This window comes from Montipora capricornis, chromosome 6 (assembly GCF_036669925.1).
Source record: "Montipora capricornis isolate CH-2021 chromosome 6, ASM3666992v2, whole genome shotgun sequence".
Classification (NCBI taxonomy): Eukaryota; Metazoa; Cnidaria; class Anthozoa; order Scleractinia; family Acroporidae; genus Montipora; species Montipora capricornis.
The window spans coordinates 69,777,021-69,792,193 of NC_090888.1; the positions used below are offsets into that span (position 1 = coordinate 69,777,021).

General features: G+C 37.8%; 1 protein-coding gene across 2 annotated transcripts; it reads left to right on the forward strand.

The window, feature by feature from the left end:
* Nucleotides 1–120: 120 nt before the first annotated feature.
* Nucleotides 121–8,837, forward strand: LOC138053350 (olfactomedin-like protein 2A). 2 transcript variants are annotated; one of them, XM_068899997.1, is made up of 8 exons: nucleotides 121–187; nucleotides 1,532–1,661; nucleotides 1,749–1,828; nucleotides 5,128–5,238; nucleotides 5,525–5,597; nucleotides 6,286–6,553; nucleotides 7,212–7,459; nucleotides 8,388–8,837. In XM_068899997.1, exons 1-8 carry the CDS (start codon nucleotides 146–148, stop codon nucleotides 8,633–8,635), a joined length of 1,200 nt encoding a protein of 399 aa, XP_068756098.1. In that variant the 5' UTR covers nucleotides 121–145; the 3' UTR covers nucleotides 8,636–8,837. The 2 variants fall into 2 exon arrangements, with proteins under 2 accessions (XP_068756098.1, XP_068756099.1); XM_068899998.1 differs by having other exon boundaries at nucleotides 1,532–1,643.
* The last annotated feature ends 6,336 nt before the right edge of the window (nucleotides 8,838–15,173 follow it).

Consider the following 15,173-nt stretch of genomic DNA (forward strand, 5'->3'; position numbering starts at 1 on the left):
TCGGGGTAGTAGGCTTCAGAAAAAGTCAAGTTAACGCGAGTTTCGATTGGGCTTCATTAACTGCGGGCAATTCTCAATAGGATCATTTCTTTAAAACCTGAACTAATTATTGTCGCAAAACGCGAAACGCGAAACGTTGTGGAACATGAGTGTAATCTCGACTCTTTCTGCAGCTTCGCGTAAACCCGTAAGTAACAAACCTGAACCTACCGTAAGTGACAGAAGAATTTTTTCCTTGTCCGAGACAACGCACGCGCCACACGAAACGTTGTCTCGGACCTTGGAAAAAATCGTTCCTCTGGCATCCATGCAGGGTAACCTGAACTGAGATACGACATTTAGTTTTGTACTGAGAGGAGACGACTTAAAAAATATATTTGTTTAACATAAAAATGTCGCATCTAACATCAACGATCATCATCAAATATCAATGATCCACTACAGGATTAACACGTATGCTTTTACTGAACTCTAGCTTCACTTCGGCTGTAGAAACAATTACTACGAATCATAAAAATATGGGCGAGTGCAATTTGATCAACAAGAAGCTAGGGTGTCGCGATTGTTCAGGGCGATCGACGAGTCATTATTAAATTACTTCTTTTTCCTTAAACCTCTCATGCTCTAATGAAATCAGTAGTTTTATATCAAATTTAAAAAGTGATCTTCTTTAATAATATCTAGTACCTCAGTTGGCGAGACGTTTTATGAACCATCCACAAATGAAACTGCAACATCGAATAACCTATATTTTACCCGGAAATATTTTCAGTCTAAATCTTTCATTGTTATGATCAAATTACTAATGCAAATATGCCAGCGCGCAATGAAATGCTAGGGTGATCTCAGTCTTTTTTCCCGACAGTTCCGGAATTTCCTTAAGAGCGAAAGCTTATTTTGTGATTAACACAGGGAAATAAATTTAACATTTTACATTTAAGACCTAATCGTTCACGTGATTTTAGACAAGCTTAAGTAATTAATCGCTGCTGAGTTTTTAATACGTTATAAATAATAAGGAACATTAATTTGCTTTATTTGAAAATTGTCGTTAACAAACTGAAAAAATTGCACAAGGTCAATTTAATCTGATTGAATACTTTAAAAAATATATACATCAAGGAATAGACTTTGCCGTGATATGTTTCTAAACAGGTTACTACTATTTCGGTGACATTTTCAACAAGGAGAACCATTTTGAACAGCAGCTCTCACCATGTGAGCGATATCACTGGAATAATCAGTTTCGATAAACTTCTTTCTCAATTCTGTTTATTTTTAACAACCTCAATAACGAAGAAGGAGATGAACCCATATTTTCGGAAGTGATCGGTTGCAGTTTCCAAGTTATCAGTGGAGTCAAAATTCTTTTTTGAATGTGCGTAATGTAGGAGTAAATTATTATTAGCTTATTATTTTTTTGTCACAACACGTTTAATGCCGTGAGCGATGGTAAACTTCAACTTAATGACCAAAGTTCGACTCAGACCCAAGGGATAAATACAGGAAAAAATTCGCATACTCGAAACAGATCCAAACAATGGACTGCAGCATACATAAGCAGCATGGAGAGGATAACCAGTGTAGTGTTCATTGGACGCAGTCAAGACAGGACCCCCCAAAAATTGGAAAGTGGAAAGAAAGTGAGTTTCAAAAGATCGGTAAGTAAATCAAGGTCATAATTTTAACTTATCTGCTCGATATTTGATTGTTCGCTCACTTTCCTTTTTCATTTTTATTTTTCACAGATAGCAATCTTAATTGTTGTTCATTCATCAAAATGTTCCGGTATCGTCCATTCTTTTGTCTGCTGCTCGCCTCATTGGCTGTAAGTAATATTTATTCGCCAAAGTAGAATCGAATTTCAAATGTCGGACTGGTAATCTCGTCTCAGCTATCACTAGAATTTCTTTGAGAAGCAAGTGTGAAACAATTTATAGTTGGAAATAGATTTGTTCCGAAAGCCACAGTTTGACCAAAGAAATCGGATGGTTGTGAAGTTTTTTCTTAGAATCCAAAAGTTGCTATTTTAATTTCATCATATTCTGATAGAAAAGTAATTTAAACCGTTTTAAACCAGTTATCTCTATAATCTCTAACTGCTTCTGTTCCACCGTGCTGTTACGTTGTTGCACGCAAAAATCACAAGTTAAATGCGACGTTTCACAGGTCTTATTTTCCATTTTGTTAGCATCACTCAGTTTTCACAGCGAGAGAATGAGGCGTATTCTCACTCGGCGTCAACCTAAGAGCTTAGTCTCTCGCGATTTTATACTTGCTGCTTTTATGCGCCTAACAGTTATCCAGCATCTATACCCATTGCAATATGGTCTCTTCTCCGAAATATGGATTAGCGTTAATAGGCCTTTTTGGATATATTAAAATTTAGCTTGAAAGAAAGATTTAGAGGACAAAGGCCAAGGAAAGTGGATAATATGTAACTATTTTTCACATTCATTCCAACGTGTTTCTATTGTTCTGCCTCACTATCAAGCTGAAAATTTGATATTTCGAAAATGGCCTATTCCTATTAGCTTTGAATTTACTATTATCACCGAATAATTTAGAGCAATATGTCCCAGGACTTACGTTAGCAGAAAAAAAAAACAAAAATAAGTGGACTGGATTTGAACCCGGAGTTTCTAGTCTTTAGGAATAGCTTCATTCCGCTAAGGGAAAAGCGGTTATTCAAGTCTCCCATAGAATATCACTGCTGAAGAGTAATTAGGCCATTACATTCGCTCAAAGTTAAATTTATTAGACCAAAGGTTTGATTTTAACATGATAGCTTTGCCGCGAAGTTTGGTAAATGACCTGTTGCAGTGCTTAAACTCTTTTTCCTAGAACCCTTTGAGAATTATTCAAATTAGAGCTCGTAGGTCTGAGTCCTTTCCATCGATCCCGCTGAAGATATGGCCCCAGTTTCCCTGTAAATCTCGGCTTTCTGGCTTTCATGACGCCTACATGACGGATATTTTAACTCAAGCAATTTGAGCCTGAGCGAAGCAAAATTTTCAACTTTTCAACCGATCGCCGAGCCGTTTTAATAACGTTTTTCGGCCAAGAAATTACATTACAGGCTTCGGAAAGGATAAAGAAAAGGATTGTGGTGCATTTGATGGAATTTCAAGCGTTAAAATCGCTCAAAAGGTAAGATTATTTTCAAAGAGTAAATTGCTTGTCTTCACCACGTGTTTCTTCGATCTGACAGAATTGTGTTTTCCCTCAAAATATTCGCTTGTTTTCGCTTTCGCTCGAACATATTTACCATGATTACATATCCAGTGAATAGTTTTATTCTCTGGGATGAAATTTCCGTCCAAAAATCGGTTATTGTGTGGTTTTTGGCAAACAGAGGTTAATTATTCGTAATGCGATCTCTTCCGTGGGAGAGGACAAAACGCGGAGCCCTACTCCATGGAGTACCCAAATGGAGTACCCAAATGGAGTACCCTAAAAATACTATTCCGAATGCATACTGTTGATCCATTTGTAAGCAGCATCTCAAATAATGCTTAGTTAAGCTTAGTGCTTAGTTAAGCCTCAACACCCATTTTAAACAGCATTGTTCAACAGTATTAAGTCTAAGCACCCATTTTAAAGGGGCTAGGTCACGCTATTTTAGGTAATTTTGTTTAATTTTGTTAATTATGAGCTCTAAACATCAAATTGGCAGAGCAAGAGTCTTTCATTTGCAAAATCACGGCCACATAACAACTGAGAATGATTTTTCAGCTTTGTAAATGACATTTTGATATAGACTTATATAAATTTGAAAAAAGGTGGACCGACATTTTTCAAATTTACCCAAATTCAATCCATTTCAATCCTCTCCAGTTTTGTCCATCCATGTCCTTTCTTGGCTTCCCTGTGTTTTGTAAGAGTTCTTCTGTAGTTTTGAACAGTTATTTTGATATTTTAGTTAATTCTTTGACCATTCGATCAGTGCTGAAATTGCCTAAAATTGCATGAAGGTTAGCCTTCGATTAGTGTTGTGATGGCCGATTACTTCATGGAAGCTAACCTTTTTAAAATGGGTGCTTAGACTTAAATACTGTTGAACAATGCTGTTTAAAATGGGTGTTGAGGCTTAAGTAAGCACTATTTGAGATGCTGCTTACACATTGATCAAAAGTATGCATTTGAAATAGTATTTTTAGGGTAGTCCATTTGGGTAGTCCATAGGGTACTCCATGGAGTAGGGCTCCGCGTTTTGTCCTCTCCGGATCTCTTCCGTTGCCGTTAGCAATGGGTCGCAAATTTGACACTTTTATTGCATTATCATATTACCATTGATCGCTAATCTGATTACTCCAAAAAATCCAAAAATATTCGTGCCTTATCAGTTTTCGGTCAAATTTATGTCCAAGAAAGCAGATAAATTGAAGAAAATTTTAGTTTTGCATCCAAAAATTCAGAATCAACGCTAAAATGACCAAATTGCCTAGAAAACTTATTTTAGTGTTATTTTTCTTAAATTTTTTCGTTCAACTTTCGCTTTTATAAAATGTTTCAGTTATTTGTAAATAGGTTATTTGCTGTTGAAAAGCTTATTTTCTTAGCTTTAAAATGATGTATTTTTTTCCCCCTAACTTTAAATATTTTTTGAGAAGAAAATATACTTTTTGGCGATAGCTGATTCCGCGCGGATTTCTTGCGGTTGGGAAAGTAGGAAAAAGAGTTAAATATTGTTTGTTGCTGAGTGATAATACAGCATTATCAAATACTGTTTAAAATATTGACTTTACGCAGCTAGCTGTGTGGTGGTCAAGTTGTGAGGTGGTGGGTTAATCATCAAATATTCCCAGGTTCGAGTTCTATGTCCATACACTGGGGTTATCTTTTCAAACAAATATGACCATTTCCCATAATCCATATCAAACTTTCAGTCTTCTAAACTAACGGTAATAGCAAATTCAGAGGAAATTAGGAATTAATGATAATCGATAATTGACAATTCAGAGAAGAGACTTAACTACCCTTAAACCTCAGTCCCGTTTCTCCCCTGAGGGTTGGGAAGAGTAATGCCCCAGGAATGAGGTTACCCCACCCTTAGAAATATGATAAATTCCACGTGAATATTGATCCCAACACTAACATTTGTTTTGTCTGGAAATATCTTTGTAGTTTGACGCACTTGTCTCTTCGTCCGTCAAGCTGCCCATGGCCAGTAAGCGATCTCTTCACTCTTCAAAGCTGTCCATTAAAGATCTTGCTCTTGAGCTGGCAAAGAAACACGTAAGCATTTTTCAAAATAAGTTTGACTGACTCGATCCAGTGGATGAGTAAAAGAGACATTAAGATTAGAAGCTTTTTGGTTGATCACTAGATAAAATTATCCATTAACAATCCTAGAGATCAATCAAAGTATAAATTCTTAATGTTACTATAGCAGTATTCTTTGAACTTGCTATATTACAGTGGCAACAAAACTGCAACAAGTTCTTTTGCGTCCTTTGGCCATTTTTTACAGAGAAGTTTCCTTCCTTAAGTTAATTATTTTAATTCTTTACATTGTTAATAGTTGTTAAGGATGATTATTGCGGAGCAGCACGACTTACAGAAAGCGAAGGAGAGTATCTATATTCTTCAGAGAGGTTTGTTTACTTGTTTTGCGCTTAACTGACGATATAATCTTTGATTCTCTTTAACTGATGAAAATAATTTTTACAATCTCTCTTTTTTTTTTGGAGTCGCCTCTTTTTTCTGCTTCTTTGCTTTCTTGCCCATAATAGACTGTTAAAAAATAAATTATAGTAAATAAATAAAATAAATAAACAACAAGGCACACAAGTTGTGTTTCCTGACGTAGTCTTTCCTGGTTAAGGAGGGAAGGGGGAATGGAAGGCATAAATCTCTCTGTTAGTGAGGCGTCAGTCTTTGCTCTCGTAAAAACCTGTTTAAAAACAAAAGTTAAACGGATTATAAGGTTGATATATATTCAGACTGCAAATGGCTTTTCTTTTCCCAAATTGTTATTAAGCGTGGTATTCGCTAGTCTAACCCTTAATTAGGGGTAACCAAATCACTACAATACGTTTCCAAGGTATTTAAATCGGCTATGTGCTGAGTATTAGTGCTAAACAACTCGGCCAAGGCTCCGCTTCAATGTATATTGTCTTATTATATTGATTTAACCCACAGTCTTCAGTTTTTCATTTTTAAATACAGATAAGAAGAGGTTCACGAGGGCGGTCCATTGAACGAGGAGGGGGGAGGGGAGAGGGTACGCAGTTGTCTCCGTCCAGTACAAAATAAACTTAACTTTTTAAAAATTTGTTCCAGACAATTGTTCTTACATTAAGTCGATTGGTAAACCTGTGACCCACAACGCAAGATATTATACTCAGGGAGCCTGGATGAAAGACCCACTTGGAATTATGGGAGCTGAGACTATATTTGTGATGGAAGGTTATTCTGGCAGGAACGAGCTTGAAGAGTATGAAAACATGGACAAGTTTAAAGCTGGTTTGGTGCGTAAGAAGTACACATTGCCTTACACTTGGGACGGAACCGGTGCTGTGGTGTATGGACCATACCTCTACTACAACAGGTAAACAATTTATTTTCTTTTGTTCAGCGAAATGACAACAGGAAATCGTGCCAAAAGAAAATTAAAAAAAAAAATTATTTGCCATTTCTTGGTTGAATTTTTAGAAATAAACAAATTCGTGCAGAGAAGAGTTTTACCATTAAAAAAATCGAAATGGAAGCTGGAGGTGAACCCGAAAAAGCCGAACCTTTTCATGCAAACAAGTATTGTTAATTTATAAACGAATGACTGAGATGGAAATTGCTAACCGCAGTAGGTGAAATGAAGAAATGATATTTTTTTTCAATGATGACTCGGGGATAGTTGGAAAAAATCCGAGTGCTGCTTTACACGAGTCGAACCTAAGACCTTCCGATTAATAGTTCGGATTCTCTACAACTAAGCTAACCATTAATGAAATAAAAGAAGGCTCCATTTTGATACCGAATTCATATCCTAGCAGTATGGCAGGACAATTGTCACATGAACCTAGTTTAATAGCCCGGTGAGTTCCCATGATTCTCTTGAAGCTCAGTGGAAGATTGAGAATCCGAACTAGTACTCGGACTCATGCAAAGGAACACTCGTATTTATTCCAACTATCCCCGAGTCAACATTGAAAAAAATATCATTCCTTCACGTATTGTCAAATTTCAAATGACTTCTTTTAAACACCTAGAGGAAATACCAACTACATTTGCAAGTACAATCTACATACAGAGCGAGCGGAGGCTCTAATAAGTGTAGGCAGCTACTACACAAGGAAGGCCTATTACCAGTGGAGTGGATATAGCGGAATGGATCTGGCAGTGGATGAACAAGGATTGTGGGTTCTTTGTGGCACCAGTAGCAGCAGTTATCCTCTATATGCGAGAAACGTTGATGTGGTCAAGAACGTCCTAACACATGCCTGGTCCTTACGCACAGGTATAACCACATTTTTCTGAATAGCAATCCTGAATACAGGATAATTCGGTAGTCCGAACCTTCAAGAGGCTTTGTCACGAAACTGATTTTGCTAAATTCAACGACTGGCAGCCAAATCAAGCGAAACGTGAAAATAACTTCTAAAACATTGATGGAAGGTTTGAATGAAACAGCAAATACAAAAGGAGGCAAGGATGGGTGAAATTGAAGATTATTAAAATGGATTGCAATTGGTATTTTTGAAAACTGTGCGTTCATGTATGGTCTAGCCTGCGTAGTTGGTGAGAGAGGCAAATTGACGAGCGGCAAAGCCGCGCGGAGAATGGGGAGGGTTCACAGCGCCCCCCCCCCCCCCCCAATCTTCGCGCCAACACTACCGCCAGCTACGCAGCCAGCTATCTATGGTCCACAGATGTTGTTTTGTCACGAAGCTTTGAGTTCTGTTGTTTAATGGTAATTTTCAACAATATGAAAAGCTCTATTTTTTCAAATTACGGGCGAACGATCCTGTGACAATAAATGCAATCTTACATCATATCATCAAACATAGATTAAAGCAACAAAGTTAACTGAATAGAGTGTAATGTGAAGTGCTAGATTTTTATCATATATCAACCATGTGAGCGTTTGCCCTACTGATGGAAATGGCCCCACACAAGGATAGAGAATTAAAGAAACAAAGTTTGAGATATATTCTTCCCCTAAGCCACGATGCTGAGAAAAAAAAATCAAAGCGTATCTTGGCACAAACTTGTGATTTCTCAAAGTAGTTTGTGAGCAAAAGATCACGTTTCTTCAAGTTTTTTTCTGCGATGAATCAACATTTTTTTCTCAAACGAAAACTTTCTTATGAGAAACGATCGCGCTGTGTCGTCTTATGACGACAGAGAAGAATTTCTGGCTTTTATTTTTCAATTATTTACGATAGAAAGGATGACTTCGATGGGGAATGCCTTTGTTGCTTGTGGAGTGGTCTACACCATTGACAGCTACAGTGGAACCACCACAATCAACTTCGCTTACGACACGAAGACTGGAAAACAGTGGAACCCTAACATAAAGTTCATCAATCAGTATGGCTACAACTCCATGGTGGATTACAATCCGAGGGAGAGAGTGCTGTACGCTTGGGATAACAGACGTCTAGTCACTTATCCCATTACTTTTGAGGATTGAATGAAATTATCAATCAGTTGGTGATGGGAATTAATATGCTGATCACGAACGCTTTGGTGCTGTTTTTGTAGTAGATTCCTGACTAAACATAGTCAACACACTTCGCAGTTTTTTAGAGACTGCTGTTTTGGTTTAATGTTATAACTTGTAAACGGGTGCTTTGTACTTTGACCATTAAAAACGATGAAAAAGAAAGTGAAAACACGCTTAGGGTAATGAATTGAAGTCCCAATTGTTAAATCCCGCAGAGTAGGAAACCAGTTGCTTGGTGACGGATAAAAGGACAACTGAAAAATAGATTCATTGACATGTCTTTTCAGGACCTTTGATAAAACGACATACAATACCGGACACATTTAGTTGGAACACTGACCCGAATGATCTAGAATCATCGAATGGTCTAAAATCATCGTGTTACAAGATCGCAGCTTACCCCGGCGTTTCCCCTTCCCCCCCCCCACCCCCTATTCAAAGTTGTGTGAAGTTGTGTTTTTTTCGAGCGACTGCCAGAAGTCGTAAAATCAACATCGAAGGAGGAGCAAAACGAGGATGAGTGTTTCAACAAAAGTAACGAGTATTTTAGCTCTCAGGAATCCAAGTAGCTCAATTAATATGGCATCTGACCGATGTTATGGAGGTCGTAGATTCGATTCCTTCCTAGGGCTCTTCTCCTAGGACTCTTGTCCTTTCGCTGGTCGCCAAGCAACTAGTTTTCTATTCTTCCCACGGACGCATTACACATTGAACATCTCTAGTTGCAATCCCGTACAGTAGGGTTTTGGGTCTGGTACAGGTTTGGTGCAGAAGAGAAATTGAATTTTAAGGCGACCAGAACAAATTGCACTTTAAATTGCTCAGATCTCGTTCAAGACTTATTTTTCATGATTATGAAATACAAAGGTATCAGCGTTCTCATCAGAGGAAATCAGTCATACCAATGGTTTCTGGAAAAAGTCTTGTCATAGAGTAGATCTCTTTTGTGGAAATATGAACCAATTTAAGAACCTAGATAGCCTAAATTCAGTAAAACTACTGTAAATACCATTTTATAAGAACCTATTTAGCCTAACTTGGAAAGATCTAGGTTCTTATATGCGGGTGTTTACTGTAGCAAAAAACCGAGAATTTCAAAGATACTGGAAACGCTGGAAATTTACATTTCCAACATTTACCGTTCAAAATGTCCTTTAGGGCATTTCCCCTGAACCACCTTTGTTATTTAGCAAAGCCAGTTTCGTGCATTGTCAAAATCACTTAGTTTTATTCCGATGCCATGGTTTCCTAGCTTGGAAAATCCTCTTTTGGAAACGAGAGTACAATAAAAAAGAAAATACTTCCCAACAAACAAAAAATAGTCGCTCGTGAATGGGAACTGTTATTTAAAGCTAAAGCCTGTAACTAAAGTACCTTGAACAAAAATACGATGATGTCAGCGGTTTGATCTGTTCCGATCCCTTTCTTTATTGCTTCTTGTGCACTCTTTCCCCAAAAACCTTTTTTATGACGTTCCTGCGGCTGAATAACAACCACAAGGAGGACCACAAGATACGCAAAGACAATTCCACTCCCTTGAAAAGCGATCTTAAAATGATTACACTTGAAATAAAAATGCTTGACAATCTTCAAACACATGAAGACGACCCTTCGTCAAATGGTTTGGTCTTTTCAGTAATGAACTTAACGCCTCAAACTCCAACCTTCCAGCTCAACTACCAAACACTAAGAAAAAATACTTCAACGAGTCCGAAATCGACCCAGTTCTTTGATCATCTGTGATGGATCATTAAAGGAACGACTATGGAATGAAACTAAGTGATTTTGACAATTCAGAAACTGGCTTTGCTAAATAAAAAAGGTGGTTCTTGGAAAATGCCCCGAAATGTTGTAAATGTAAATTTCGAGCGTTTCCAATATCTTTGAAATTCTCGGATTTGTGCTATTCCAAACAAGAAGTAAGCTTATGTAAGCGGTGTTTGTCAAATTAAATTTTTTTGTGAAACCGTTTTTATACTTAGTTTAAGAGTTTAACCAGAAGCCCATAACCAGGAGAGCCTTCAACTCCACTACTAGGTCCTAAGAGCTCCCTCCTCCTTGAGATGACCTGAGAGGCTTTCTAAGAGAACTGGTATTCTGCAAAAAAAAAAAGCAAAAAAAACCGTCACCAGTCAGCTATGGCATTCCTTAGTGGTGCATCTCCTCCTAAGAAAAATCCTGGATCCGCCCTTGAGGTCTACATAACGGCATTTTCACAGATCCGAGTGCTATTTCTAGATGAGTTGTTGACTTGCACGAGTGACCATTTTCAATCCCATCGGTAATAATTTTTCATGCAAGACTTGTGATTAGCTGGAAAGGTCCGGTTTCGCGGGAAAATCAATGAAAACGCCGTTCCACAAATACAATGAACTTGTACGCTCCTAGTCATGGGTTCCTTCAAGAGTGAATTAGATGCGAGTGTTGATTTATTACTTTACGGTCTTGCCCCAGCACAGTCGCAAATGGATTGATTTATAGATGCACTTAACGCGCGAAACAAGCAAAGTGCCGCTAATTTTAACCAATCAGAAGAAGCCATGTCACGCGTGACTGCTTCTACCATGTTTTTTTTTCAGGGACATGTCACGCGTGACTGCTTCTGCCATGTTTTTTTTTTCAGGGACATGATAACTGATTTTCGCGGGAACGGGTATTCTAAAAATAGACTTATTTGTGACTGCGCTGGGCATCCCACCCAGGCCATAACAACACTCTTATCTAATTCACTCTTGGTTCCTGGTTCCAACAAAACACACTCACACCACCCCTACATCCGCCTCAAATCGGTCGTATCTAGTTTATTTACGCTGGTTCTTGCTTACACAATTATGTTTACGATAATGAATTGCCACCCTTAGAGGAGCCGGATTATTGTTTTTTTCTTTACAAGTGCTTTGAACGGGCAAACAAACAAACATGAACCAAAATTAAATGAGGAAACGGAGAGAAAGGTTATTTAGGATAACCTCCCTGATCCCAACCATAAGTTTGAACAAAAAAATCGATAATTTTTGACTGTAAAATAGAGATATTTGCTATCAATTCTAAATCAATTTTGCCTTTCATTAGCAACGCATGCGCATGAGCATGTTGCGTTTTTAACACCTTGTTGCGTACCACATGAAAAGGATGAGGGCTTAACATTCAAGTATATATCCGTCAAAATCTAAGGAAATATTTTGAACCTATTTTCTCGCATTTCTAGTACTAGTAGCTATCGCTATAACACGCGCTTCCTCGACATCCGAACATTTCAATACTCAGCAATCTCGGATTTTTTAAAATCCAAAACGAAACTGATTCCATGTCGCTTGTTGGGCCAAAATGAAGACTCGAAAGGCCCGGGCAAACCGCTTCAACATTTGTTTCAACATCTGTTCGATTTTGTTGAACAGTGATGTTGAAATCGTTTGCCACCACCCCCCCCCTACCCCTCCCCTTCAACCGTGTTGAAACTCGTTGAATCGATGTTGAATGAATTTAAGGTGGCTCAAACCAGTTTCAACACTTGAAAGAAACGTTCTTATTAAACGGATTGACACTACATGTACAAAACATAATCACTTTTAACAGCGATGTTATGGTACCATATCAAACACCAATTATTGCTGTAAAAAGATCCCGTCATTTTTGTGACGTAAAAAGTTACCGTGGCAACAGGAAAGCCCTGCAAAAACACCCCATATTTTGGCTTTAGCTGCTCATATCTCAAAACGAACTCGGTGAGCCTTTTTTTTTATTTCTGAAATGTAATTAGCATGCCAGAATGAAACTTTCTGCAAAGTTAAAAAGAATTCTGTGGCGTGGTATCAGAGCCACCTTAAATGATTGAAAAGCTAAGGTAGGTCTGAATCTGCTCTACAGAATTTTTTAAAACTTAGCAGAGAGTTGGCCTTCTGACCACTTTTGTGGCATAAAAAATAGGGGTCACCGAGTTAGTTTTTCAGATATGAGCAAATAAAGCCAAAATATAGGGTGTTTTTGGAAGACTTTCCTGTTGCCATGGTAACTTGTCACGTTACAAAAATGACTGCATCTTGTTCAGCAATAATTGATGTTTCACATGGTACCATAACGTTGCTGTTTCGTGATAAAGTGTTGTAGTGTCAATCCTTCTAATAACAACGTCTCTTGAAAGTGTTGAAGTTGGTTTGAGCCGCCTTAAAAGCGTTTAAACTTTGTTTCAACAATCATTCAGCATTTCTTTTTTTATCATGATCGCGAATATTGAATGAAGTTGATGAAGCCTTTTCCCCCCTACTTCTCTCAATGACGTATCCATGTCTGTATCCATGAAAACAACCACGGCTGCAGCCTACCGGGCCGGAATACAAGGCCTCTCGTGAAGCTTTTCTGTTGAATCAAATGTTGACGATGTGTTGCAACCGTTCTCCCACCCCATCAGTCAACATCGTTCAACATTTAAGAAATAGAAAACATGTACCGTGTTTCTATCGAGTTATAGAAACACGAGTGAAAGTTTGGGAGAACGAGAAATGCTGTGGGAACACGAGCCGCAGGCGAGTGTTTCCACAGCTTTTTCGAGTTCTCCCAAACTTTTATGAGTATTTCTATAACTCGATAGAAACACGGAGTACATGTTTTCTATTTCTTTTAGAAAACAACGCGACGAGAAAAAGGAAAACAACTTGTTTACTCTAATTATCAAAATGTAAATTCTCTTTGCTCGCGCCATCACTACGTCAACAGCTCGTGCTAGTTCTGTGTCTCCATCGAGTTATAGAAAGACGATTTTTAACCAATCAGCGCGCGTATTTTCTTAGGACTGTTTTCTAACAGTCAAATAAATAAATAAATAAATAAATAAATAAATAAATAAATAAATAAATAAATAAATAGTGACTGTTATGAGAGTAATGAATGATTACCTTTCCGGCTGTGCGCCATTAGATTCCTGTATTCTCTACTTTCTCAAATCCCATAAGACACCTTGTTTATACTCCCCAAAACTTTTCCATAGGCTGTGTTTTTTACTTCTCTCGGGACATCTTAATGTCCCAGGAGAAATTGCAAACAATGATTATGCAATTCTTAGGGGGGGGGGGGGGGGGGAATAGAGAATGAACGGTCTTTCAAATCCGTGTTGATGGCCTGTGGCCTCAACGGAATGCGGAACATGTCTGTTGACGTAAGCGAAAGGGAGATGTTTATCATAAACAACGTACAGGGTACTTATAATTGGTTTTTGGAATGTACGGACAAGTGTACACCAAGTCAATCGAGACAGAGTTTGCGTGTGTTTTTCGAGTTACAAAATACGCGGAAAGTTTGAAGGGCACGTTCCTCCTGAGTGTTGCTTGAGACACACCAAGATTCTTGAGTTTCCAAGTGCTTCAATCATGAACCAATTGTTTCAAAACACTTATCAGGCTTTTTTTGTGTGGCTTCTTTGCGTCATCATTGTATAGAACAAGATTAATTAGTCAAAGTGCATTCAAATTTCATTGCACACTATTTTTATCTTAATGAGATCTTTTATAGGGGAATCTTTGTACAAGTTTTGCCTCATTAGTACAAGGCTTTCTTTTCCTAATCAGCCAGCCAAAAATAAAGTACTGAATAGTGAAAGTGCATTGCATAAATGAGCCATCTCTGAAATTTTGAACACGACTGATACCACATAATCTCTGAGCAATCATGCTTTGCAAATTTTACGAAGTATGCCGAGAGTTGGGCGGAGAAAAGCCCTGGGGACGAGGTTGAGGTTATCAGTTTTTGAAGGCTAATAACTGGCTGGTTATGAAAGCTAAAAGGTTTAAAACTGGAGATTAAACTACGTTCTTTTACTTTTTGAAGTCAATTTGTAAGTGGCATGATGCCTTCTGTGAGCAAAATCGAATGTTCATATAAAAGGAAATCAGATGACCAATGTCGTAAGAATCCTGGACCTTGAAGTACAACAATTCAGGAACATTTTAAGACCTCAAAGACTTTCTGTACATTAGAGATCGTTTTATCCTTAATTTAACTCTATTTTCCTCATTAACTGATATGTATATTACTCGATGACAAAACCCAAACATTAACCGTTCTGAGCGGTTTTCAAATAATTGATGAAAAACAAAAATGAAACCAATACTGTAGCCAAATAAATCATGACGGTCAGTTTTAGATGTGAAACGGCCCTACTCTTTGGGTGCGTTCCTTTGGGATGATGATCCGGAAAAGGGCCACTGATCCATGTTCACTTGGATCAAATAGATACATACATACATACGTTTATTTCACGTCCCCAAGGGGCTTTTCAGTGAAATACAAATACAACAATGAAATACAATAAAATAATTCTATATGAATAAAATTTAAAATGCGCTAAGAAAAACAAATGCCATACTAATGCGGTAATGGATAAATTCAGCTAGCTATCCATTAAGAGTCTTTTCCTTATCAAGGCTTTAAACTGAGCTAACGATTGACTTAACTTAATTACTTGAGGTAGAGCGTTCCAAAGAGATACCATACGATAGTAAAATGATCTTTG